Here is a 24,586-nt window from a genome sequence, read left to right as displayed (position 1 = left end):
CCAAAAGTTTATAGTTATGAAGATTTATTTACATTTAGTAAAAATATTAGAATATTAAAATCAAAAGGGGGAAAATTCCTTTCAAAAGAAACAATATCAATACTAGAACTCGCCATTTTTTGCTGGATTCCATGCTTTAATCCTTTCACGCATGGATTCTACCACCTGTTTATATTAATCGCTTCTGACACTGTTTCCATACCTTCTTCAATACAGCAAACGAGTTCGATGTTGTTGGCGGGCACCAAGTCTTGAACTGCTGTCTTTAGATTTGATGGTACCACAAATTCTTGATCGTATTGAGATTGGTAGAGTTGCTTTACCAGTTTAATACCAAAATTCTTCTTTCTGTTTAAAGTCTTTGAGGGGATTTAGAGACATGACACGGAGTAGAATCTTGCTGAAAGATAAAATGTCACTAAATGTGTAACTGCTGTGCCTCATATGAAATATCATGCAGTATTATTGATGAACAGCAAAAGTTACGCATTGTTTTATTTTAAGATACATTCAATTGTCCAATTCCAGCTGCCCTCATGCACCCACAAGCCAGAAAGGATGTATCAAAGTGCAGAGAACGTCTTACACAAGATTTCTCATACGCTTTACTTTTTAAACGCCTAACCCAAACACTTTTTGTTCACAGATATTTCAAAAAAAAAAAAAGATTCATTGCTCAATATAATACTTTTCCATCCTTGTTGCCCCTGCATGAGCTTATTGTTGCTCCAGGAGAGTCATGCAGGTTTCTGCTTCATGTTTATCATTTGTCTTACTTTGTAGGTCCGCAATTGAAAATAATTTATTAAACTGTCCAAGTGCAGTTGGCCTGGACAAGATAACTATACATTCTTTACAACACTTATGGATGTAAGAAGCATTTTTCAACTATTATTTTGGACGATTTACTTTAATTTGGGTTCATCTTTACCAGTTGTTACAATTTTTCTACCTCATTTACTTCGGTTACTTTTTAGTTGGTCAGTCCTTCTATTATTCCTTTAAAATCTTACATACTGTAGATTGTAAAACATTCATTTAAGCTGACTTCCATAGTTTATTTTTTAAACTTTAAGCAATGATACAATAGGTAACTTCTTTTTTTCTCTTATTTATCACCTTGACGATCCATTTTGAGCAATAAAAGTCTTTTAAAAAGGACGTAAAATTATTTGGGCGCCCAAGCTCCATACTTGACAAACTATTGGTTAACAAGTATGCAAATATTTTCACTACTTTTTGAAATTCACATTGAATGAATAGATTATTCTAATTTTTTGACCCATATAAAAATTAGTACAATTTTCCAATGTGTTAATGATCCATAAGTTGTTAAAATATTATCTGAAAAGTTGTTTAAATTGACTTACCCATTTATGAATACTGTGTTTTATTTTTTTTTAATTTGCATGAGTTCATTTTTTCCGACTCAGGGACAAGTTTTGATCTAACAGTTCTGATATTCTATTATTTTGAATTTGGGTTGTATTTTGACTATGTAGTAACACATGCAGTCTGTTCCAGTCAAGAAAAAAGTACCTCTAAAAATTGAAGAATATGATAATACACAAGCAATTTTCAAAAATTGATATTCATTTCCAATATTTTGTTGTAAGTCAAAAATTATTTTTGTCATTATTAATTGATAAAGTTCTTGTTATTAACATTTTAAATATTAATTGGGACCTACTATTATTTGGCAACATTGTTTGTAGGCATAGTTTAGTTCTGTACCTGGAACAAGTGGTCAACATACAAGGGTGTTCAATTTTACAGGTTATACAGTGTTAGGTTTTACAATCTGTTAAATTTTTTATTAAAATAGTTTAATTAGGTTTTTTTTTTTACTCTTTCATTGTTATATTTGTTGCCTTTTTTTTTTTGAGAAAAAAGTATAAACAGCTCTATTTTCTCTAAATGTTTTGCTGAATATTTTAAGCTATTTTTACTATTCAATAGGGCTTCCATAAACTAAGGGAATTCATTGTCACTCAACATCCATTATCTACTACAATTGCTGATTTCTGGCAGATGGTATTTGATCTTAATTCACAAACAATTGTTGTTCTTTCATCAATTGACGACAAGGTAAGTTTTCTTGCTCTCATATAATTTTCTGATTATATCTCTGGGAAAATGCTAGCATTTTTCAATCAGAAAATGTCAAATTATTTTATTGTGGAGGCAGTCAATATATTAGTACAATGATGATTATATAATGTGTTTTGTAATGGTGGGTTTTATATTATGTGTACTGATTAAGGTTATGATTTTTAAAAAAATATTTTTTTAGACTGGTAAAATTCAATGAGCTATTTGATAAAGAATCAGAAAATGACAATTATTTTGTTCAATGCATAAACAACTCCACACCAATGACATTGAATATTCTAAAACTTGAGTACCTTCTGCACAGTCAATTGTTAAGTTTACTCATGCTTTGAGCTCATTCATATGTTTTCTTTTGTCGCTTTATTTTGACCTTAAATAACATGTCAACCAATATAAGCTCTCATATCATTATTTTGTTTTAACAAAGAGTTGTGGTGTGACATTGATGTTGATGCTTTGAAAACATCAATGTGCTTACCATCGATATTTTACGGATGATGTTTCTCAAACACCAATAATTTGAGTTCAAAGTTTTTTTTTCTGTCAGTGTTTAACAAAATGTTTTGTAAAAATGTGATAATTATACTTTTTTAAAATTTTACCTCCTTAACCCTCTGACTGCTCAATTTTTGGACCGAAATCACTTCAAAAGAATAAAATAACTTTTTTTGTTATATCTTAAATCTATATATATTGGAGAACTGAAACATACTCTATAACAAAAAAATTGTCGTACCAAGAAGGAGTTGTCCGATTGAGATGAAAATTGGTGGATAGGAAGACAATGTACAGAATAGTAAATGATTAAAATCTCAGAACAATTGAAAAATTTATGTCAGAGTTGCAGCAACAAGTTCAATAAGGTGTTTACCCTGGATAATATCCTCTATCCTGGATACAAGCTGAAGCACGGCATAGCATAGAACGATACAACTCCCAGATGGTTTCCTGGACCTTACTTTTTAGTTGGTCAGTCCTTCTATTATTCCTTTAAAATCTTACATACCGTAGATTGTAAAACATTCATTTGAATTGAGTTCCATAGTTTTCTTTCTAACTTTAAGCAATGATACAATAGGTAACTTCGTTTTTTCTCCTATTTATCACCTTGACGATCCATTTTGAGCAATAAAATTGAAAACGAGGTAATCAACATTCCATACTAGATGCAATCGCCTTCCATCATATCCCAGACATGCTTGATGGGAGAGAGATCTGGCGATCTAGCAGGCCAAGGAAGTGTTTGACATGCTTACAGGCAGTTCATAGCAACTCGTGCCGTATGTGGTCTGGCATTGTCCTGCTGAAAAACCAGTTGAGGGTACTGCAAAAGGAATGGTAGCAAAACAGGTCTTTGGATGTCATCGACGTACCGCTGTGCAATAAGTTTACCTCTAATTACAACCAAAGGTATCCAGCTGTCAAAGGAAATGGCACCCCAGACTGTAATTTTTGAGAGCATGTGTGGCGTGTAACAGTAAAAGTAGGATCCCTCCTCTGCGTTGGGTGTCTCCAAACACGTCTTGGATGATCGTCAGGACAGAGTTGGAAGCGGGATTCGTCGCTAAAGACTATACATCCCCAATTGGCATCATTCCAACCTGATTGAGCCATGCACCACTGTAATCTAGCTGATCAGTGGCAGGTGGCGTAACGGTCGGCGTGAGTGTAGATTTCGCTGTCTCAACCATCTGTAAATGGTTATAATGGACACTGGTGTTTGGGGTGAACGTCTGATGGTTGATAGAGATGAGGAAGGCGCTGTGATAGCTGATCAGATAATCACTCTGACCTTATGATCTGTTGTAGCCCTAGGTCGACCGCTACCATCTTGACGCTGAACACTGCCATTTTCCACCCATCCTTGCCAGCATCTTCCAATTGCGGCATCGCTTCGACTCAAATAACAAGCTATTCTCCGATTTGACCAACTGGCCTCTTTCAATCCAATGATACGACCTCTTTTAAACTCTGAGAGTTGCTCCTAATGAGTACGAACCATGCGGCGAGGCATTTTGAAGTTGTTGAAAGGTAATCTGACTCGCAATCAAACCGAAAGTTTTAACAACTGTTGAAGAACTGCTCTTTATGTACTTCTGCTGGATGCGCAGTTTCCATGCGCTGGAGATCAAACTATTCATTCATTGGACACCAAATTTTAATCATTTGCATATCTGGTCAATACACTAATGAATATGAAATTTCAAAACAATCGGATGATTGCTTCTTGGTGCATCGATTTTTTTTGCTATAGAGTGTATATTTTTTTTTACAGATACAACTTTTTATGCAGATTTTTATCATAAGAAACTAAGTTGCTTTCTTTCAGATATTATAAAATTAAAGAAAATATAAAATACTCAGAACCCCCCCCCCCCCCCCCAAAAAAAATGCAGTTTAGTATAATTGCATTCAAAACAGGGTTCAAGGCAAAGTCCAACTTCAGTCTTTGATCCACATTCGTGTTTCTTTGTGAATTTTTTTCCCCTTTTCCATCTTTTCGTGAACAGCAAACTACACACTGTCTTCAAGTCTCTCTTTTTATGGGGTTAGGTAGTATGTGGCTTACAAAATGACAAGCTGTCAATCTCAAAGGGTTTGGAGTAGAACTTGAGCATGTAATACTACGTGTCTTCAAATGCAGCAGTTTAGTGGTCAATTAATTACATCTGTTTGGCAAGGCATCAGTTAAACATTGAATACTGTATATAATTTATTTCAGTGCTTAAACCGGGAAAACTCGAGATGAGCTACTCATCCAATGCCCGCAGAAATTGTGGGATGAGCAGATTTTGCTACGTTTGAGTTGCATGCGCAAATCGTAGAATAAGCAGTCAAAGGGTTAATCAGAAGTTCCAGTAACAATCTCAGTGGAAAACGTTTTATGTATGAATCAATGTTTTAAAAACTTTTTTAAACATTGCTGTTTCACTTTCTCTCATTTTTTTATGTTTATGTTTAATATTTCAACAAAGTTTCATAAAAATATGTGATAAAAAATGTTACATTGTTTATCATTAGTTGCAGTATCTGTCTCAGTGGAGAAAGTTTTCTAGAATTACCATCACGGTTGTTGTTTTTTAACGTTGTTTAAGGTTCAATGTCTTTTCCATGTCGATGTTTTACATTTCATAAAAAAAAGTTTCATAAAAAAGTTGCATCATTAATCGGTAATTGCAGAATCAGTCTCATTAGAAAAAGTTTTCTGTAATTTGTTACCTGCGAAGTTGACTTTATAGAAGAAAAAAGAAGCTAACAGCATTTTTTCTGAAAAATATAACTATGAAATTTTAAAATACAGAATTATTAAAATAGTTAGGGTCAGGTGGGGTGGAACGAGTATGTGGTGTGGAATGGGTAGTTTATTAATCTTTCGAGTTACAGGAAAGAATAATAATTTTTTTTAAAAATAAAAACACTCATGTTATTTACAATAGTTTGACTTTATTTTGGTTCAAGAAAAAACTGAATGGAAACAGTCAGTTTAGTGGTAGCCTTCTTGTAAGTGATATTGATATTGTAAAAATCAAAACTAAATGATATCGTTGAAACTTTGTTTTCTGGATTTTGTTTGTATTTAGATAGCATTCTATTGCTGTTATTTTCATTAAAAGAAGTCTCCTTTGTCAACTGAAAAAAATCAACCAAAACATTCCATAGATTTTAAGAAATATGTTAAAAATTTTTAAGTAGGGTGGAATGGGTATAATACTAGGCTTAATGGCATAGGCTTTGACATTAACATTTTTTCTCATTAAAAGTTATTCTCTGAAGTAAGTTGTTCGTTTTATCAAAAGTTTTATGGTCTGAAATCCTTATGTTATGGAGTTGCTTATGGTTGCACTAAATCTGGTTGGATGGATGACGCAATCTTTAAAAAATGGTTCAAACTTTTCGCGAGGCATCTGAAAAGACATGCAATCCAGCTGACCTATGAAACTGTAATGCATGCTATCGATAATGAAATTATCATTTACCTACTGCTTATTATGAGTCATACCACGCAACCACTAGACAATGCCAGAGCTGACTAAATAAATTGAAAACCAGTCGGATCAAATTCTCATTCCACAAAATGTTGAAGTACAATATCTACAGGAGATTGGGTGCTAGTTGAATACAGTGTTAAGAAATTTAAAATGTATTTTATTGCTCAAAGTCTAGAACTGTATATACTTGTGCTTATGTAGAAAAAATTCTTAAGAAGTCTTAGATGGGAAATTTTTTCACCTTCCCCAATAAAGTGAAAATGAAGATTGAAGAAGAATAGATCATCAAAACCTAAGTCAGCCAATTCTTAGTAATTGTGGACACTATACCTTTAATTGCAGTGAAATTACTTATTAATAGATTTTTACCCTTACATTAATAAATTTTTGTGAAAAAATAATAAATAAATTCATGTTTTCACTCTGAAATTTATTTTAAAACAATACTACCCATTTCACCCTACACCATGGGGTTTAATGGGTATAAAAACAGACTTTGAAATAACAGCTTTTTCATTAAATAATAAAGTTGTATAAAAGGTATATGCAATATAAAAGTAATTGTAATAAAAGTGTATTGTTGAAATGCAAAAACTCAGTTAATTTTTTTTAATTGTTGGAGATCAAATTTGAATAGCTTAATAATCATTTCAAAAATACCTGTTTTTATACCCATTCCACCCCACCTGACTCTACTCTGTTTAAGCAGACGAAAGCATAAATGTCGTACTACATGTGCATTTTAATGTACCTGACTGTCAGCACTATATATAATTTACATGGCATTGTAACAATTTGCATTATTCTTTCATAACATAACAAGTTTTGAAATATAAGTTTTTGCTTAGTTGTTATTGTTAATATGTATGGGTCATTCTTCAAAAAGTGTTAACTTTTCTGTCACATGCCTTTTACTGTAAAAACTTCGAGGAAAAATTCATTTTACAATGTTTTTTAATTTCATGGAAAAGATATCTATTTAAACCTGCCGACAATTTTTTAATAATAATTTTTATTTTAATATATTTTTGGTTCACAAAATGTGAATTCTCACCTCCGTGGCATGTCAGACACCTGGTGTGACTGTTTATGTTGCTTAATAACTTGATTAATTAAAATTATATGTTTATTTATTTATTTCATTACTGAAATACTAATTGTTTAAGTATATTTAATTTTTTAATATTGTGTTTTGGTTCGTTTTAGTAGGTAAAGGAATTAAGACATAATTAATTCTCACCTTCATTACCAAAACACAAAATGCCATTTCTCACCAACAGATGGCAGTAATGACATCACATTTTATTTCCCGTGATATAAGGGAGCCCTTGTTTATTTTCAGCCGTAAAGAAGTTGTGAGATTTTTGTGTAAAATAAGATAGATTTTGTTTTAAAAACCAAGAGTGGTGGTTATTGGGACTTCTCTCCATGGAACTTGAATTTCAGGGATGTGAATTAATGTAAAAAAAAAGAAGTGCACATGTTTTATTATGCTTATCATGTGCATATTGTAGCAAGGAAGAGAAATTTTTTCCCTGAGAAATGTATCCATTCGGCCTATATTATTGGAAAATTCCTCACCTCCATGACAGACCTTATCAATGTCATTATTTCTGAGGTGAGAATAAATGACAGATTAGAAATGCATCAATTTTAGACTGTCTACCAAAAGTATAAATTACCAATATATTCTCAAATTTACTGATTTGGAAATATATTAATAATATACTATTTTTTAGCACAAATTTGAACTAAAAGAACTAAAATTTAAGCCGTACTTTAATTAAGAGTTTAATATTAAATTCCTACTAATCATCAAAATAGCTCATTGTTTGTCCAACTAACAAAATTACTACTTTGATATTAAAGTGTGTGGGGGGGGGGGGGGGGAACTAGGGATTCAACCACTAAAAGTTTTTTTTATTTTTTTTTTATTTCTGTGAACAAGGTATTTTTTATTTTATTTTATTCATCAATAAAATAATTTAAATTTAGCTGGACCTTTGTTTATGGTTACTTCCAGTAGGTAACACTTTCTTGTAAGAATGAAAAAAAGAAAACAAAAGGTTTTGAAAAAAAAAATGTTTTTGTTCAAAAGTTACACATTCTGTTTTTGCTTTTTTAATTTCAACGTTATCTAGATCAGGTGATTAACTTTTAAAAAGTGGCCAATAATAGTTGGAGGTAACTAGCTACTGGCTTTTACTGAAATATACTGATTTTTACCTTTATCTATAATGTATGCAGACAATTTTTTATTGCAAAAATCAGTTTTAATTGCAGTAATTAAATATATTATGAAAGTATGTCAGTTATGTTTATAAAGTTACTGTCTTTGATAAATCCTAATGTTTTGATAACTGTGGCCTTGTTTTATACTTTAGGAATATCCACGCTTTTGGTCTAAAAAAGGCGAGGAGGTTGACTATGGAAGTTTCAAACTAAAAATGGTTGAAGAAACACCTCAAGAGGTTTTCGTAACTAGGGATTTTGTTTTGCAAGCTACCCAAGATGAATATGAAATAACCCCCTGTCGCCTTATTCAGTGTCCAGGCTGGCCTGATACTTGCACTCCTCCTAGTAATGTATTTGATTTGATTCAAGTTGTAAGGAAATGGCATTCAGAATCTCAACATGGTCCTGTTGTTGTTATTGACAGGTAATAAAGTTTTTTCTGCATTACTATTAGTGTAGAATTTAACATTTTACTTGTTTTAAAATTTTGGGAACTGAAAAAGTGGGCTCAGGAGTTTCTTTTACCCTCTAATGTTTTTGCTATTTATTTTGAAATAAAATTTTATAATTTCAATGTTACTCTATTCAGGGTGTCAACTGGCAAATCAAGAAAAGTCATGCATTTCGACTATGCTCGAAAATGGTCGCAGAAAGTCATGATTTTCGGCAGAAAATGCTTAAAAATCATGAAAACTAACAACTGGGCATCTATTTTCAGTTCAAGAACATGCATATTTATCAAATTTAACAGATTAGGTGCAAAAATTACACATCTTAGCTGTTTCTTAAGGGTTAACACATCAGTCTCGATTTTTCATACATTTCGAAATCTGATTGCATGTGCTTTTATAATACCTGCTCATTTTTCGTTACTATGTTATTCTACCATTTGGACGTTTATAATTTTGAGTTTAATGTTATTTTTAATCCTCCTTATATGTCTAACTTTGTAGTTGAGGACTGGTAGACTTCAAATTTTGCCGCTCTTCTTCGATTTGAAAACTTTAAGTCATTTGCATCCGAGTTCATTCAAGAGGCAAGATACTAATTTAGATATTCTTATCAAAAATTAATGTTTCTTTTTTCTGAAAAAATTGCATCACGTCAGTCAAGGAAAGTCATGGATTTCAAAACTCAAAATGTAGCTCATAACCTGTCTACTGCTAATTGTTTTAAAGTAATATTTTGTAATTTCAATGTTAGTGTACAGTTTCAATGTTACAGTACTGTTAAAGTGCTTCCAAATCAGTTACAAATAACTTCAAAGTTGTGGAATAGTAATATGGATAGATTAATATGCTTTATTAAAAACTGAAACTATCTTTAAAATAAAATGACTTTGATTAAATAAAACAATAACATTACTGGCACAAGTTTATACATTTTTTTCCTTGTCTACGCTTGCTTAGCAGTTTATAAGTCACATGTATTTTTATGCCACCACAATTTTTAATTGTTTCACTTATGCCTTCAGCTTCCAAATGCCAAAAAAAAAAAAAAAAAAAAAAAAAAAAAAGCATTAAATTAACATTTTATTCAATGTATTCATAGTATTATTCCTCCATAAAGCCTTTGAACAAAACAAAATCTTGTCATGAGTACTTCATTTCCAGAATGTCCCAAGTTTTCATTCATGAGGTTGCCAGCTTTACCATATAATGTTCTCTAATTTTAATCAAACAAAATTTGTGTGTTTTGCACATTTCTGAAACTTCTTGAAAATGCTGCTCAAACTTACCCTCTCCCCCCCCCCCCACAAGAGGGTTACAAAATTTGTAACAGGGCTAGCTGTAGGCACCCTGATTTAGTTTTGCATGTTTTCCCCAAAATGTACTAAAATCATAACTTTTTCTGTTTTTGTTTTAATTTCTTGCAAGCCTTTGGAACTGTAAACTAGAACACATTTTAGATGTTATTGAAAAAAAAAAAACCTTTAGCACCCACTATTCATCAACTGTTTAGTGCAATGCAGAAATGATATCCATTCTGTTGTTTTGGGAAGCTAGACATACTACTGAGCATTGCAATTGTTGCTGTTTTCTAAAAGCATGTAGAACATTCTAATTTTTCATGCATATTTTTGTTATGCATCAGTTTCTGTGTGTGCATATGTGCAGGTAATTCAGTGAGTTCGGCTGGATATAAAATTTATTTATTTTTTGGAACCTCCCCCCCCTTTTTTTTTTTTTTTTTAAAAAAATATTTTTGCCCTTTTTTTCAATTTTTCTAGGCCAAATAGGGCAGGAAAATATTAAACAAATTTAGCGAAATGTTTTGAGAGTGATAACAGACCCATATAGCAACTTTTCCACACTATCCAAAAACATATTTCCAAACAAAGTTTTTTCAGCTCACCCTACTGTTAAGTGTTAATTCGTGCAGAAATTTCCCAACCAATGCTTTACATTTTCTAAGGGACTGTCATGTGTTCAAACTATTTTTCTAACCGCACTAATCATGCTAAGTAATCTAATATAAGTTGGACTATTCTTTGGAAATATTACAAAAGATATACATACATATATTTATGAAATTGCTTTTTCTATCAAAGTATTATTCCTACTTACCACATTAATGTTTTTAGGTTTGGTGGCACTGAAGCTGCTGCTTTTTGTTGTCTGACGACTTTGAACAAGCAATTAGAATATGAGAAATGTGTTGATGTGTATCTTCATTGTAAATTGTACCACATGAGAAGGCCAGGAATGTGGAAAACTCAGGTATACTTTTTTTATTTAATCTTTCCGTTTTCTCAATCTTTTATAGTTTTCCTTTCAAACTGTACAATAGGGTGGAACGAAAAAAAAAATTTTTATTTTCATTTTGCCGTAGTGCGGAAAAGTTGCCTTTTTATGTAAATAAGATGTAAAAAAAATATGAAAAATATTGAAGCACGTCTTGAGGTGCCGCAAGTACGATAAAGTTTTGCAAAATTGCAATTTTGTCTACATTTTAACATTTTTGAAAAAAAAACAAATTATATTTCTGCTTCAAATTCTGTCGAAAAGCAATTTTATGCTCAAAAGACCGTACACATACAATATATGTATTTTTTTGTCGTTTGGATTATGTCTTGAGGTGCAGCAAAAGCAAAGAAGTTCCGTGAAAACGCACTTTTTCCCGATTGCACTGGCCTCTGGAAGCATGAGTCACTGCAGCAGAAGGGGCGGGAATGGTCATCAGTGATTTGTGTGAGGGGGACCAAGCTCGTATCAGGTGTCAATCTCTTTGTCGAGTTCAGTTGAGTTAGCGTCTATCTAAAACAGAGTAACGTAAAATTTCGTTAGTTGGTGAGTTTCTTTATTGTTGTGAGTTACAATGGCTCAGTCAAAACAAGTGCAGACGAGACAAATGTCAGAATGTCCTATTTTTGGGAGCTTTAGCGATTTGAATGAAGTTTTACTTCCTACGTACGAAGATGTAATGAAATGTTACTGTTTCATTAGACACGGCCTAAAAAGTGCGACTGGAAAGGATCCTTCTGTGAGTGAAATATCTATGACTTTAGTTTCCAGAATTAAACACATTTGGTCAAGAGCTTCTATTCCTGTTGTCTCTAACCAAAGAATTTCAGATATGATAAAAAATTATCATAAGAAATATAAGAATTTGCAGAAATCTAAAAAAAGAAGAAAGTGTGAGTCCATCTTCCTAAAGTTTAAAGAAGAATCTAAACGTTTGTTTGACATTGCTGCCTGTAAGTGTCAAAACTTTGATACTTGTGGATGTAAAAAAGAAAAAAAAAGTACCAAGTTTAGAACAAACGTTCTTAAAAGACCAACGCTCTGCGAGGAAAATGGTTATCAGTAACGTTGATAGAGTAACTACAAGCGCCTTGCAGAAGAGAGCAGTGAGAAAAGCAAAAGGACAAGAAAGACAGTCTAAATTTAAACAAGAAGGGGCAACAATTAATTGTGTAAGAAAGACTAATAATGACGATAGTGATAACGCTAAAACAAAGGAGAAGAAAGACTCGATTTTCGAAGAGCATCAGTGCTCATCACCAGAAGAGGAAAATCAACCAGGCCCTTCATTTGTACAAGATGATTTTAATCTACCAGGCCCTTCAAAACGAAACAAAGGTATAAAGAAAAGCTCTCAAATGCGTATTAAATTGCCATCTGTAGCTTCTATTTGTGATCGTACAGGGATATCAGATAGAGCTGCAGCAGCTGTAGCTAGTGCGGCTTTACAGGATTTAGGTTTAATAACAGAGGAAGACAAAACCAAAGTAATAGACAGAATGAAAATTAGACGTGCAAGAGCAAAAAATCGAAGAGATCTCATTGATGACAATCCTAGTCAGACAACCAGAAACAGAGGTTTGTTTTTCGATGGAAGAAAAGACAAAACACATATACAAGAAAAGAAAGGAACAAAGTTTTATAAAAAAGTTATCTCAGAAGAGCATGTTTCGTTAGTAGGAGAACCAAATTCAGAGTTTTTAGGTCACGTGACACCTTCATCTGGCACTGCAAAAGACATAGCAAATAGTATACTTGAATTTATTGGAGACAGAGAAAAAAACACACAACTTCTAAACTTTACAGCTATTGGATGTGATGGAACTGTAATAAATACTGGAACTAGTAACGGTGTGATCACTCTGATAGAAAATGCGATAGGGAGACCTTTGCAACGGTTAATTTGTTTGCTCCATTTAAATGAGCTGCCTTTGCGCCCTCTCTTCTGCTATTTAGACGGCAAAACGAAAGGACCAAACGAATTTAAAGGCGAAATAGGGCAACAATTGGAAACCTGTTCTAATCTTCCTGTGGTTACTTTCTTACCTATTAAAAATAACCTTCCTCTTTTTGATAATATACAGGACATTAGTACAGATCAGAAATATTTATTAGAGATGTGTGTCGCTGTATCAAGTGGTACTTGCTCACTTGATTTCTCTTCAAGGAACCCGGGAAAACTTGCTCATTCCAGATGGCTTACATTCGCAAATCGCATACTTCGATTGTACGTGGCAACTGAAAATCCGACTGAAAATCTCAAGATCCTTGCTCAGTACATTGTTAAAGTGTATGCTCCTATGTGGTTTAGCATTAAATTAAAACCTTCTTGTAGTTACGGCTCTAGACATTTATTTGATATTATCTCATATTCACGATATCTCTCCCATGATTTTAAGAACGTAATAGACCCGGTCATACAAAGAAATGGATACTTTGCTGCAACAGAAAATCTCCTTTTGGCTATGCTATGTGACGAGCGCAGAAATGTAAGAGAACTTGGGTTGCAACGTGTGTTGAAAGCAAGTACACAAAGTCAAGGCGGAGTTAGGAAGTTTAAAGTTCCACAAAAAAACTTTGTTGCCAAAGATTACATTGATATGATATCGTGGGACGAAAATGACCTAAGTGAACCCCCCTTGGTAAAACATATGTCTAGTGACTCCCTCAAAGATTTTATACAAAAAGCATCAAAAATTCAATCAGAAAGTCAAATGGACCCAATTATAGACTTTCCGCGGATCTCTTGCCACACGCAAGCAGTAGAAAGAGTTGTGAAACTTGTAACCGAAGCGGCTCTCAACGTATGTGGTTCAGTCGCAAGAGACGGCTATATAAGAGCAAAAATTGACTCACATGAGGACATGCCGTTATTTGATTCAAAAAAACAGTTTAATGTGTCAAAGAAGTAGATACTAACATCGTGCACTGACTTGAACATTAATTTAGGATCACTAAGGGTACTTTAAATGGTAAAAATTGAATTTTTAATGTCTTTTACAGTTCATTGTGATTTTTTTTTCAAATTATATTTTGTAATTAATATTGTTTTCCTAATCTAATGCTTAAAAATGTATTTACTATCATCTTTTGTAACATTATATGCAGTAGGAAATTATAAAAAGTAATATAGTTTTTTAATGAAAATTTCGTTTATTATCAAACTTCAAGCTCATTGCGGCACCTCAAGATGTTGTAGTAAAGCAACGAAATTTTTTCTCCTACTTTTTGATCTTCAATGACAGCTTTTCCCCCCTACGGCAAAACAAAAAAAAATAAAAAAAAAATTTTAGGTCATTTTCATTCCACCCTACTCTACAAGTTGATATTAAGTGAAAATAACTTGAGCAGTACCATTGTTCTTTCTCCGCTTCTTTGAGTTTCCTCTTTTTTTCCAGAAAATTTTATTTTTCAAGTTTTCTCGCCAATTTTTTTTTCTCTATTGTTTTCTAGTATTTGTATGAAATTACTAATATGCCAATGTTGAAAGAGGATTTTCAATGATGAAACTTATTCAAACAGAAACCCAGAAAAAAGGAAGCATGTGTTCCAAACATGACTGTAAAGTTGATCACTTTTTTGCCACCTTTTTTTCATTTTTGTCACATTTATTTTCTAGTTTTTTTATTTTTTATTTCTTCACCAATTTTTGATAGTTGGTTTTTTATTTTTGAGTTACTGTTTCTCTTTTCTATTTTCAGCATCTCTTCATTGAAATGCAATCTTTTTGCATCCTTAACAGGATTTGAAATTTTATCATTCAGATTGTTCTGCAATTGTCTTTAAAGTGTGTATGAATAATTTGCAGCATTTTTGTTAAACTTGAAATTTTCTGGTTTTCCATATATGCATAGGTGAATAACAGTTCTTGTCTTTTAAAGAAAACTATTACTTACACTATTTTTCCTTATGGAACAGAAATCAATGCAACTTTAGCACCACGCAACTAAAAATAAGATTTAGATTGGGTTATTATGTTCATTGTTTTTGACATTTAGAGTATATGTACTGATTTTGTGGATTAAAAATTATGCAGGGGGGGGTGAAACTGCCTTGTATGCAAATGCAACTTTTTACTTGATCTTGATACCTTTGTTTAAAAATCCTGTTGTGCCAAACAGCGCCAAAAACAATGCCTTCAACAATGAAATTTTTCGTTCCCCAAAAAACTTCATTTTTATATGGTATAAATATTACCTTAGAAAATGGTAAATATTTTATGAAGAACTATGAATAAAAGTAGGAGAAAACAGTAAAAATACGCCCCCCCCCCCCACAAACACCTTGGTTTTTATTTAAAAAAAATAGCTATGCTACCAGGAAATCTGAGAATTATCAGGGACTTTCTTTTATCACTTGAAATGGCATCCTAAGAGCAGCCCCAGATCAGTCTTCCTATCCCCCTTCAACCTTCAGCTAACGTGTTTCCTACAAGTCACGCCTAAACGCCATTTTGTATCATGCTTCTTACTACAGAGCATTTGACTAAGTTCAGCTGCAACGCAACATACATGGAGGAATGTAAAAGGAAAACGGAATTGAAACAGCAGCAAAAAGAAAAGCAAAAAAGAAAGAATTGTGCAGAAGAAATGAGGAAAACAGAAAAAAATTAAATCATCTATTGAAAGTGAAACTGTAGCTTGCTGAAGAAAAAAGGAAAGAAAAGAAAAAAGTAGAAATAATTCAGAAGACAGTAGAAAAAAGAAAATCAAATGTTATCACATCATTTTGTATTAAAAAGCCAAAAATATAACTAAATAATATTAATGCAACATTTTTCAGTCCTCCTGATTCAAACAAAAAACACCTGCTTTTTAATAAATATTCTGTTTTGCAGTTTATTTCTACCAGTTGGAACTGGATCTATAAGCTTCAAGCCCCTACACTGAAATCCCCCCGCCCCGAAAATTTACCGTGTTTCTGCATCCTGTAAACATTTCAAATACTTTTTGGAATTGCTTTAGTTGCTATAATTTTTTAATAACTTGATTTAACGCTATATTTTATACTACCCATGGACATGTGATTGAATATTTTCAGAGCTTGCTAAAAAAACAAGAAATAAAAAAAAGTCATGAACATTTGAGGTATATGAAACGACATTTTCAGTTTCATACTTCAACATTATTTTATTTTTACATCATAAGTACTATTAGGGGGAGTTTCAAATGCATTGACACATTAGGTTCGAAGCAATTTGAAAATTTTTGTTGTTATAAACATTAAAACTTTCCTGGGTATAAATTCCTTACAATTTATAGCTTTCTAACCAGGTGATTATTTGGGAGTTATTTGCTTAGATTTTAAAAATTCGAAAAAATGTTTTGGCGAGTCACTGTTTTTCTCACGAGTTTTATCTTTATAAAACATTCCATAATTTCTTTGCTAAAAATAAATAATCTAATAAATCATAATTAATGTACCTTAAATACTCAAAATAAGTCAAAATGGTCTAAATATTTGTTTATTTAAGAAATTTTAAGTATTTGGATAGCTGTTTTTCTCATGAGTGTTACTTTGTTTCCTAAATAAAGGGTAAAGTTTTCATTGCAATTGCCTTGAATAGCTAAAAAATTCCCATTAGTTTCTTACTAAAGTAAAAGAAAAGGCTTATTAATTTACAACCATGACAAAAGGCACTGAATGCAGTGACTTTAATGTAAAACAATGCCTCGCTACATGCTTATGCAATGCCAAAAAAATAATCTTACCAACATTAAATGTACCGAAAAATTTGGGACACCGAACTGTGAATCGTTTTGAAAAGCACCCATTATCATTTTGTCAGTCTTAAGTTTCTGATTTTTCAATTTTGTTTTCTCAGTTATTCTCTATTGTCAATACTTTTGAGTACTTTTGAATGTATGCCTTCTATTTACAAAGAAGAAGGAAAAATATATCTTATAATTTTTCAACAAGCTAAATCTAGCCCTGATAAATAAAAAAATAATAAAAAAATATTAAAAATGATTGAATAACATAAAATATATGTTCAGTAAACACATCATCTTGCTCTTTACTTCACAATTTCAAGCTTTATTATGATGATTTTAAACAAGTCTTTTAAGGTTACGCAGAGTTAGCACTGAAAGTTTTTGAAAATATCTTAAAATTTTAATTTTGCTATTTCTAGCCCTATAATATTCATGTTTAAAATTGTAAAGAAGTCTTTTAAAAAAGTATATTGGGCTATTTTGGTGAAATTCAGTAATAAGGGATACTCCTTTCCCTCCTGATCTGTTTTTTGATTTCGTAACAAATTGCTTTTGGTAACCTTTTAGTTACTTTTTTGTCACCATTTAGTCACCTTTGTTTTCAAATTTGTCATATTTCACACTTTTTCAAAGGCCATCAGCACTTCTTAGCCTGTTGGTCTCTTTTGGATGAATTCTGTTAAGTATGTCCTTCTATTTCATATGAATTTCCTCCTTTTTCCTTTTTTTGCAATCTCATGTCGAAGTCTCACATTAAATTTCATACTGATTAGTTGTTGGTTGCCTGTTTGGTTAGTTGTTTTTGTACCAATCATTTATACAACTGCAAAGTTTGAAGATGTTGCTTGATTTTTGTTTTTAGTAGAAATTGTTCACATTTTGCTTTTATGTATTAATAGCCACTTACTTGTTTTCTGAAATTAGGATGATCTTTTGTTCCTGTATCGCTCGCTGGAAAATGTTGTTGCTTCTAGTTCTACTGAAGTTGATGCAGCAATTGGAAATGCTACAAACGGCCATGTGAACACTAATGGACATGCTGTTAAATTGTCATCTGTATGTAGTAAAGATTCAGCAGCAGCATGATGACAAAGTATATTAATTCCCTGAATTCATAAAGTTCAATATCTTATTTTAAATAATTGGATAGAAATTCCTGGTGAAGATGGAGATAATGTTACTGTATAAATTGAGGATTACAACTATTAAGAAATGTACTAAAATTATTTCATTGTTGGAATTCCTTCAACCGTGATATTACCAAAATCAGTTTTTCTAATGCCCAGAATTTGTAAATGTGAAAAAAAAAATATATTACCTACAGGAAAACTTTGAAATTCTATATATATATATATATATATATATCTATATATACAAGCGTATATATGTATAAAATATATTCCCTCGATAATGAAAAGACTACTAGAGCAATTAGGAATACTGGAATTGTTATAAGTGTTCCAAGAAGTTCCAGCTCCTGCACTGCCTGTGTACAGTTGTGGTAGCTATGAGAAAGTTTGTGATGCTAAACTTGGCATCTATTGTGGCTAACTCGATTTGAGTTGATATTCCTCTGTTACTGAATCAGACTGATACTACGCAGAGACGTCAGCTAGTCAAGAGCTATGTAATATTAAGCTTTGTGCTTGCTCAAGTAAATTCTTTTCCAAGGCCAGAACTCTGGATTTTTTGACAACCAGAGTGGGAGTGGATTTTATGTGCAGTTTTTCACTTGAGAAAAAATGGGCTGATATTAGTTGTAAGATAGGAAGACGACTACATTTAGGCAGCAAAATACTTTAAAGAAATGGTGCTCATGTCAGTTTCAGTAACTCCATAACAAGCCCTATTTAAGTTAAATTTTGTAATGAATGTAACTAGAAACTATTGTAGCTCAATTTTTACAGCATGGAAAATGTTTTGTTTTGTAAAAACTAAATATTTTCAAACTAGTTTGACTTTTGAATCAACATTCATGTAGAAGGCAAATTTTTTGTGTGTGCAATTATTTCTCCCTTGAAAAACTGCATTAGATGAAGCCCATAAGTATACATGCATTTATTCCTGATACACTTCAGGTTGTCAGGTCCATTGTGATTGTGCCTGTAGTTTATGGACTAAATCTTTTTTATCTCCCACAGATTATTGGGTTGTTTTGTAAATTATGCTTGTACATTGTGTAGCTGTTTAAAACTGCATTATAAGTATGTGTGTGTCAAACAGATTCATAGCCAAAAGGACAATGTTGGCATTGTTATTTCTATAAAAGGTCTGAATTGCTTGAAATAGCAGGGAATGAAATGGTTGTAACTAGGCAAATGTGAGCACTTTATTTTGTCTTTTATGAATTTACTTAGTTCCTTAAAACATGTAAATAAATCTTGTGTAGGTATATGATGATTTTGTTCTTTGTGTACATCTGTATGTGTGTATGATGTGTTTCTCTCTTAGATACACACTTACATTTGTATAAATCCATATATATGCATATTTGCATACATACTGATCTTCTCTGTTGAAACTGTGAGTTAAAAATGTACTTCTATTGGGGTTTTGTAGAATACATTCTATGTGCTGTGTAATAAGCTGTTTCTATTAAATAGCGAAATAGCAAGTAAATTATTTAACGTGAATGGTAAAATCTATCGGATGTTATGCGATGGGAAAATTTTATTTTCTTTAGAATACTCCATGCATTGGTATACAAAGTATACACAAATTCTAGATGGATAGCGGAAAAAATGTTACAGGATAGATTTAGTGCAAACCATTGCTGCTAATTTTAAGCTGCAGTTAAGAATAACTATTTTAAACTATAATCTTATGTACATGTCTTACAAATTTTAAATTTATACCTAAGAGTTCATTTACCATTTATGCATTCTCTACCTTTCTTTTACCTGAAGCATGTGTGCGATATCAAGTCGTAGAAATTTATTAGATTAGTTTGTATTTTAGTTCATGGATTTAATACATTTGAATGTTACCTTATTTATTAACCATGATAAGACAAAAATTAACAACTTTTTTCAATCGGTGGTGGCTCATCCACATTTATCGCAAAGTTGCTACCTTCTAGCGGTCTGTTTCAAAAAAAAAAAAAATATGTTTCAATTATGCATACTATTAAGACATTCTTTTCACATTGACTGAATATAGATGAGATCATAAGTGAATTTATTTTGCCACTATGTTAATGTGAATGAACTACTTTATTTGGCATGCTAATTAAACTTGCAGAGAAACCAAATGCCTTCTGCTTGCAGAAAAGCTATTGTATATGAGCCATTGTGACTTATGAAATGATGGAGGTTAAGTATTTTAACATTCTGTGACTCTGCAATAGATCAGTTGCAATTGTATGTTTCAGTGGCATATGTGAGGGGAAGATCTTGTAAGCAAGACCCACATCTTGAAAATGCAAAGGTTATTATTATGATTTTTAATTAATTATTCCTCATATTTTAATGCTGTGATGATCAAAGCAATTTAATGTGCTCTGATTGTGGTTGGACGATGATCTGAGCAATTTTATGTGTGCTTTAACAACCTTTTAAACATTGAAATATATTTTCAGTATAAGAATTTATTTCAATTGCAAGTATTCATTTATGCTATGAGTTATCTAAGATTTTTTCCATGGGGATTTCGTTAATGTTTCAGAGAAAATTAATAAAAGGCGAGTATTAATTTTCTTTCCCTTTATTATTTTTTTCCCCTTTATCCTAACTGTTTTTGTAGCTATTTTAGTCTTTTTTCTTCAATAGAATACTAAATGATAAGTTTTGAATATTTTGCAAAAGAGTGTTTTTGTAATAATTAAGATAAGTTTTTACAAATAATTCATATATTTAATTTGTTCGATGCATTTTAATAATTATATTTTATCAAAATAATCTTGCTTTCCAGCTACATTAGTTTTTCATCTATGTATCATATTTATTTCCTGCAACCAAATTTGAGCCATGGGCCACCACTAGTTTTAACTATGGGGTACTTAAATGCAATTTAAAAAATTTTAACTTAGAAACAACAGAAATTGTTCTAGGAGTAAAATCTTTTCCAAATCTTTCTTTGAAGTATTTTTTCAACTCTTGCATATTTTTGTATGTTGAGATACTTTCAGCAATTATTTTAACGTGAAATTCAATACCATTAGTTTTTCAATAGTTAAATAATCTTATTACATAAGAAAAGAAAATGCTTGAAAAATGTTTGAAGAAATTCATTAGTAGTATTTGTTTTTGCAATTAAAACCTTTCTTCCTGGTTTTGTTAAAAACTCTTTTTATAAATAAAATCTGAATTAACTATGCCAGTAACGTATGTAATATACACGTGTTATTTATGTCACATCTTTTTTTGTATGCTTATAAAATGCACGTTTTTTTATTCAGTTGTACATTTGCATTAAAATTTTGTTCATCTATTTTTGTGATAAACTTTTAATTTTACTTCCAAATGCTTTTGGCAGCTGCAATTAAAATGATCTTTTAGGGACCATGAACTTTTGTGATATTGAAATTCTGTTTTGAATTTTGTTGTGTAGTTTGTTTTAATGTGTTATCAGTATTTAATTATTTTAAGTTTTAAACTATTCTGAACTTGTTTTGGTTAAATTGCAAGAAAAAAGTATTATATTGGTTGTACTAAGAATGAATTATGAAATATTTATTGGCAAAATATTTAGAGGGTTTTTAATTTTTTTGGTATTGCTTACAAGCTTTTTTAAAATGTCAACTCTCTAAATTCCTTATAACTCTGTGCAGGAATCTTGTAAGCAGCAAATTTTTAAAATGTCACCAGTTACACCAACCATATGATTGAGGTATTATTGTTTAATAGCAATTAATTGGCTATTAACAATTTTATAACAATGTTAGGAGAAACCTGTGTACTTAGTCACTTTTTCTGATACTTAAAAACAGATATACTGACCTGCTTAGAAGTGGAAAACTAAGGTGATAAGGAAGTTACAATTTTCTTCAACTTCTTACTTTTTAATCTTCAAAGATTATCATATAACTTAGGAGAAAAGGTTGATTCATCCCCATGGCTCATGCTAGGGATCAAATGTACATTGTCCTATTGAAAGATAGTGGCCCTACATCACTAGTTAGTCCTGTCAGTATTTGCATGAATCCTTAAAATAATACCATAAATTCTATCATTTCAGCATGTCCAACTCAAACTTTTCCGTATACATGATTTTTTTTTTGAGAAAACTCACTTTAATTGAACAATTTAGATAGCTAAGGCAGTTTTCCTGCATTTATTATGAAAAATTTTCCAATATAAAATTAATGCCTCACAGGTAGAACTTTACACATATACTGTACTTTTGCTAAATACTACTTATACAAAATTCTAAATACTTTTCCTTGTTATAACATTCAGGACCATATAAAATTTTAACTTTCAACTTGCCACTGTTTTCTCTCAAAATTTTGAGATAATAGGTGCTGATATGTGTACAATTTAATTTAAATAACTTAAAGTTTTACTGCTTAAGTGGGGTGGTGGGTCTCTACTACAAAAGGAACATTCAAAATATTTAATCTTTATGACTCGTAAAATGGTAGATGCTGAATAAAAGGATTCTTGCACAGAGCCACATGAATATATATAACTCTCTATATACATAGAGTAGATATGTGTATGTAAGGAATTTTAATGAATTTTTTAAAGTTTTTAATAATTTCTTTACATGTATTTTATTCAAAGCTTCACACTTAATCCCTAATTTAATGCTCCTCATAATTACATTCTGTAAGTTAGTGGGCACATGGAAAGACTTATAGCAGAGCTAAATGTGCACAAACTTCCATTCCCTGAAAATTGCTGAATATCGACATGATAGTAAATTGTCCTGGTTGAAGTTCAAGAAATTTTAACTACTCTCATATGATATATTTAATGCAGGCAATTCATTCTTTAACTTGTTCAGTATTATTTATCTTTAAAATAATTTGAACCTAAATGCGTAATGTAGTTTTTAAAGCATTTCTTATATTTTCTATAGGATTTAATTTGTATCAATATTTTTTTACATTTGTAAATATTTACTGTGTTTTTTTTTCCATTTGAAATTTGTGATGTTTTTTTTACATATTTTTTCCTTTCTTTTTGTACAAACTATCATTACTTAAGAATGTATATATCACTTTCCATTTTTCTAACCATTTCATTTCATTTATCTTGCTTAGCATGAATCTCATTTTGGTTGTTTTCTATTCAAAAAAATAATATTGTTTAATTTTAAAACAATTTGAGCAGTATTATGAAAATGGCAATTGTTGCTCAAGCAGTACATATGTTTATCTGAAAACAAAAAGAAAGAATAAATTTATCCCATTAATGATTTTGTGTAATTTTTGAACTCGGAAATTTATTGTTGGTTACATATACCATTACACAATTAGTGTTTAATTTCTTAAAATCGTATATAAGCTACTTTTATAGCAAAACATACAATGTTACTAAAACACATCTTTATTTCATCATAATGATTGCAAAGTGCTGGTTATGTTTACATAGTTAACTTGGCACAAAAGCAGCTTTAATGCTTGTAAAAAATATGTACATGAAACTAAAAGCGTTTACAGCCTCCGTAATACTTGAATTTATAAAAAATATCTTCAGCACATTGAAAAAAACTTAAGCAAAAGAAACAAAGACGTTCAAACATGACTCAATATTTTTCTGTTTTTTCTCACAATTATAACAAAGGGCTTAATGCACACGTTTGTTATGTCTGTTGGTTTCAAGTAAAATAGTCTTTTGCTGGTACTCATATATGCCATTTCTTTACACAAGTATTTCCTTCTTTTTTCCACATTTGTTTTGTAATGCAAATGTCGTCAAACTTGTCCCCAAGCGCAATCTGGCAGGCCCCAATGTAAGACATGTGACATCTATATGGAGATGCATGCACCTAAAATGAAAAAAAAATCTATTAAATTTAACAGTTCCAACTTGCAAAGTTGATCAACTCTTAAATGTGTGTGTCTATTTGTTCAAGTTTTCAACATCAAAATAAAAAGCAGCATATTTTACATAAGTAATCAGATCCTGATTAATGCATGGACCAACTAGCCCAAAGGCCCTCAAGGTTTAGGCCCCCATTTCAGTGCAAAAAGCTATAGTGTACTTGTATAGGCTTTAAAAATAAAACTTAAAAACAAAATCATTGTAAACTGTTTTCTTTAATTTGTCTATTATCTGTGATTAAAATTTTTGTACGCTAAAGTATTGCAGTTTATACTAATAGAGTACTATTACCTATAAATAAGGAATAATTTTTTTGAAGCACATTCTTTTTTTTGTTCATATTACTAATATTTACAATTTTTAATTTAGAATTTAAAGAGAAAGCTGTTATGAGTACAGTAGTATACACAGACTTTGGTGTGCCTCCCCCCCCCCATAAGATTTTTTTTTTCAATTTTAATGTGTTATTTTTTCAAAGCGTGCTCTCATACCTTTTCTGCCCCCTCCCCCCTTGCCCTGTGGGGGAACTATGTATGCCACTGGATGCCTACTAATGTAAATATTTGTTTATAGGTTTATTATAATGCAGACTAAAACACAAGAGCCTCTTAAAGTTTTTGATGATGTATTATAGGAATGGTGGTATGTAGTATAGGAAGAGAAGAGTGGGGATGGGGTTACATAGACTCAAGGCCCAGATTGATCAGGGCTTGATGGTAATACGAAATAGTTTTTAAATGTTCCGTTCAAAACTCACTACTTTATTCAATGAAATCCTCGGGGGGGGGGGGGGGGGGGGCAAA

At 31.4% G+C, this 24,586-nt stretch overlaps 2 protein-coding genes across 2 annotated transcripts in view; one reads left to right on the top strand and one right to left on the bottom strand.

The window, feature by feature from the left end:
• Positions 1-23,281, top strand: part of LOC129231754 (tyrosine-protein phosphatase 99A-like) — a gene marked incomplete at its 5' end in the record, with an annotated part of 86,691 nt that extends 63,410 nt beyond the window's left edge. The window contains 4 exons of the mRNA XM_054866119.1: positions 1,960-2,088; positions 8,486-8,760; positions 10,921-11,056; positions 17,719-23,281. Coding sequence (XP_054722094.1) covers positions 1,960-2,088; positions 8,486-8,760; positions 10,921-11,056; positions 17,719-17,880 — 702 coding nt within the window. The remainder of the gene's footprint in view (positions 1-1,959; positions 2,089-8,485; positions 8,761-10,920; positions 11,057-17,718) is intronic.
• The window catches only part of LOC129231640 (uncharacterized), a 113,800-nt gene continuing 112,492 nt past the window's right edge, over positions 23,279-24,586 (bottom strand). The window contains exon 11 of the mRNA XM_054866004.1: positions 23,279-23,727. Coding sequence (XP_054721979.1) covers positions 23,584-23,727 — 144 coding nt within the window. The 3' untranslated portion in view covers positions 23,279-23,583. The remainder of the gene's footprint in view (positions 23,728-24,586) is intronic.

The sequence above is a fragment of the Uloborus diversus genome, chromosome 10 (assembly GCF_026930045.1).
Source record: "Uloborus diversus isolate 005 chromosome 10, Udiv.v.3.1, whole genome shotgun sequence".
In the NCBI taxonomy this organism is placed as follows: domain Eukaryota; kingdom Metazoa; phylum Arthropoda; class Arachnida; order Araneae; family Uloboridae; genus Uloborus; species Uloborus diversus.
Note: the sequence above shows the minus strand (reverse complement) of the source record. Positions and strands in the feature narration are given on the sequence as shown.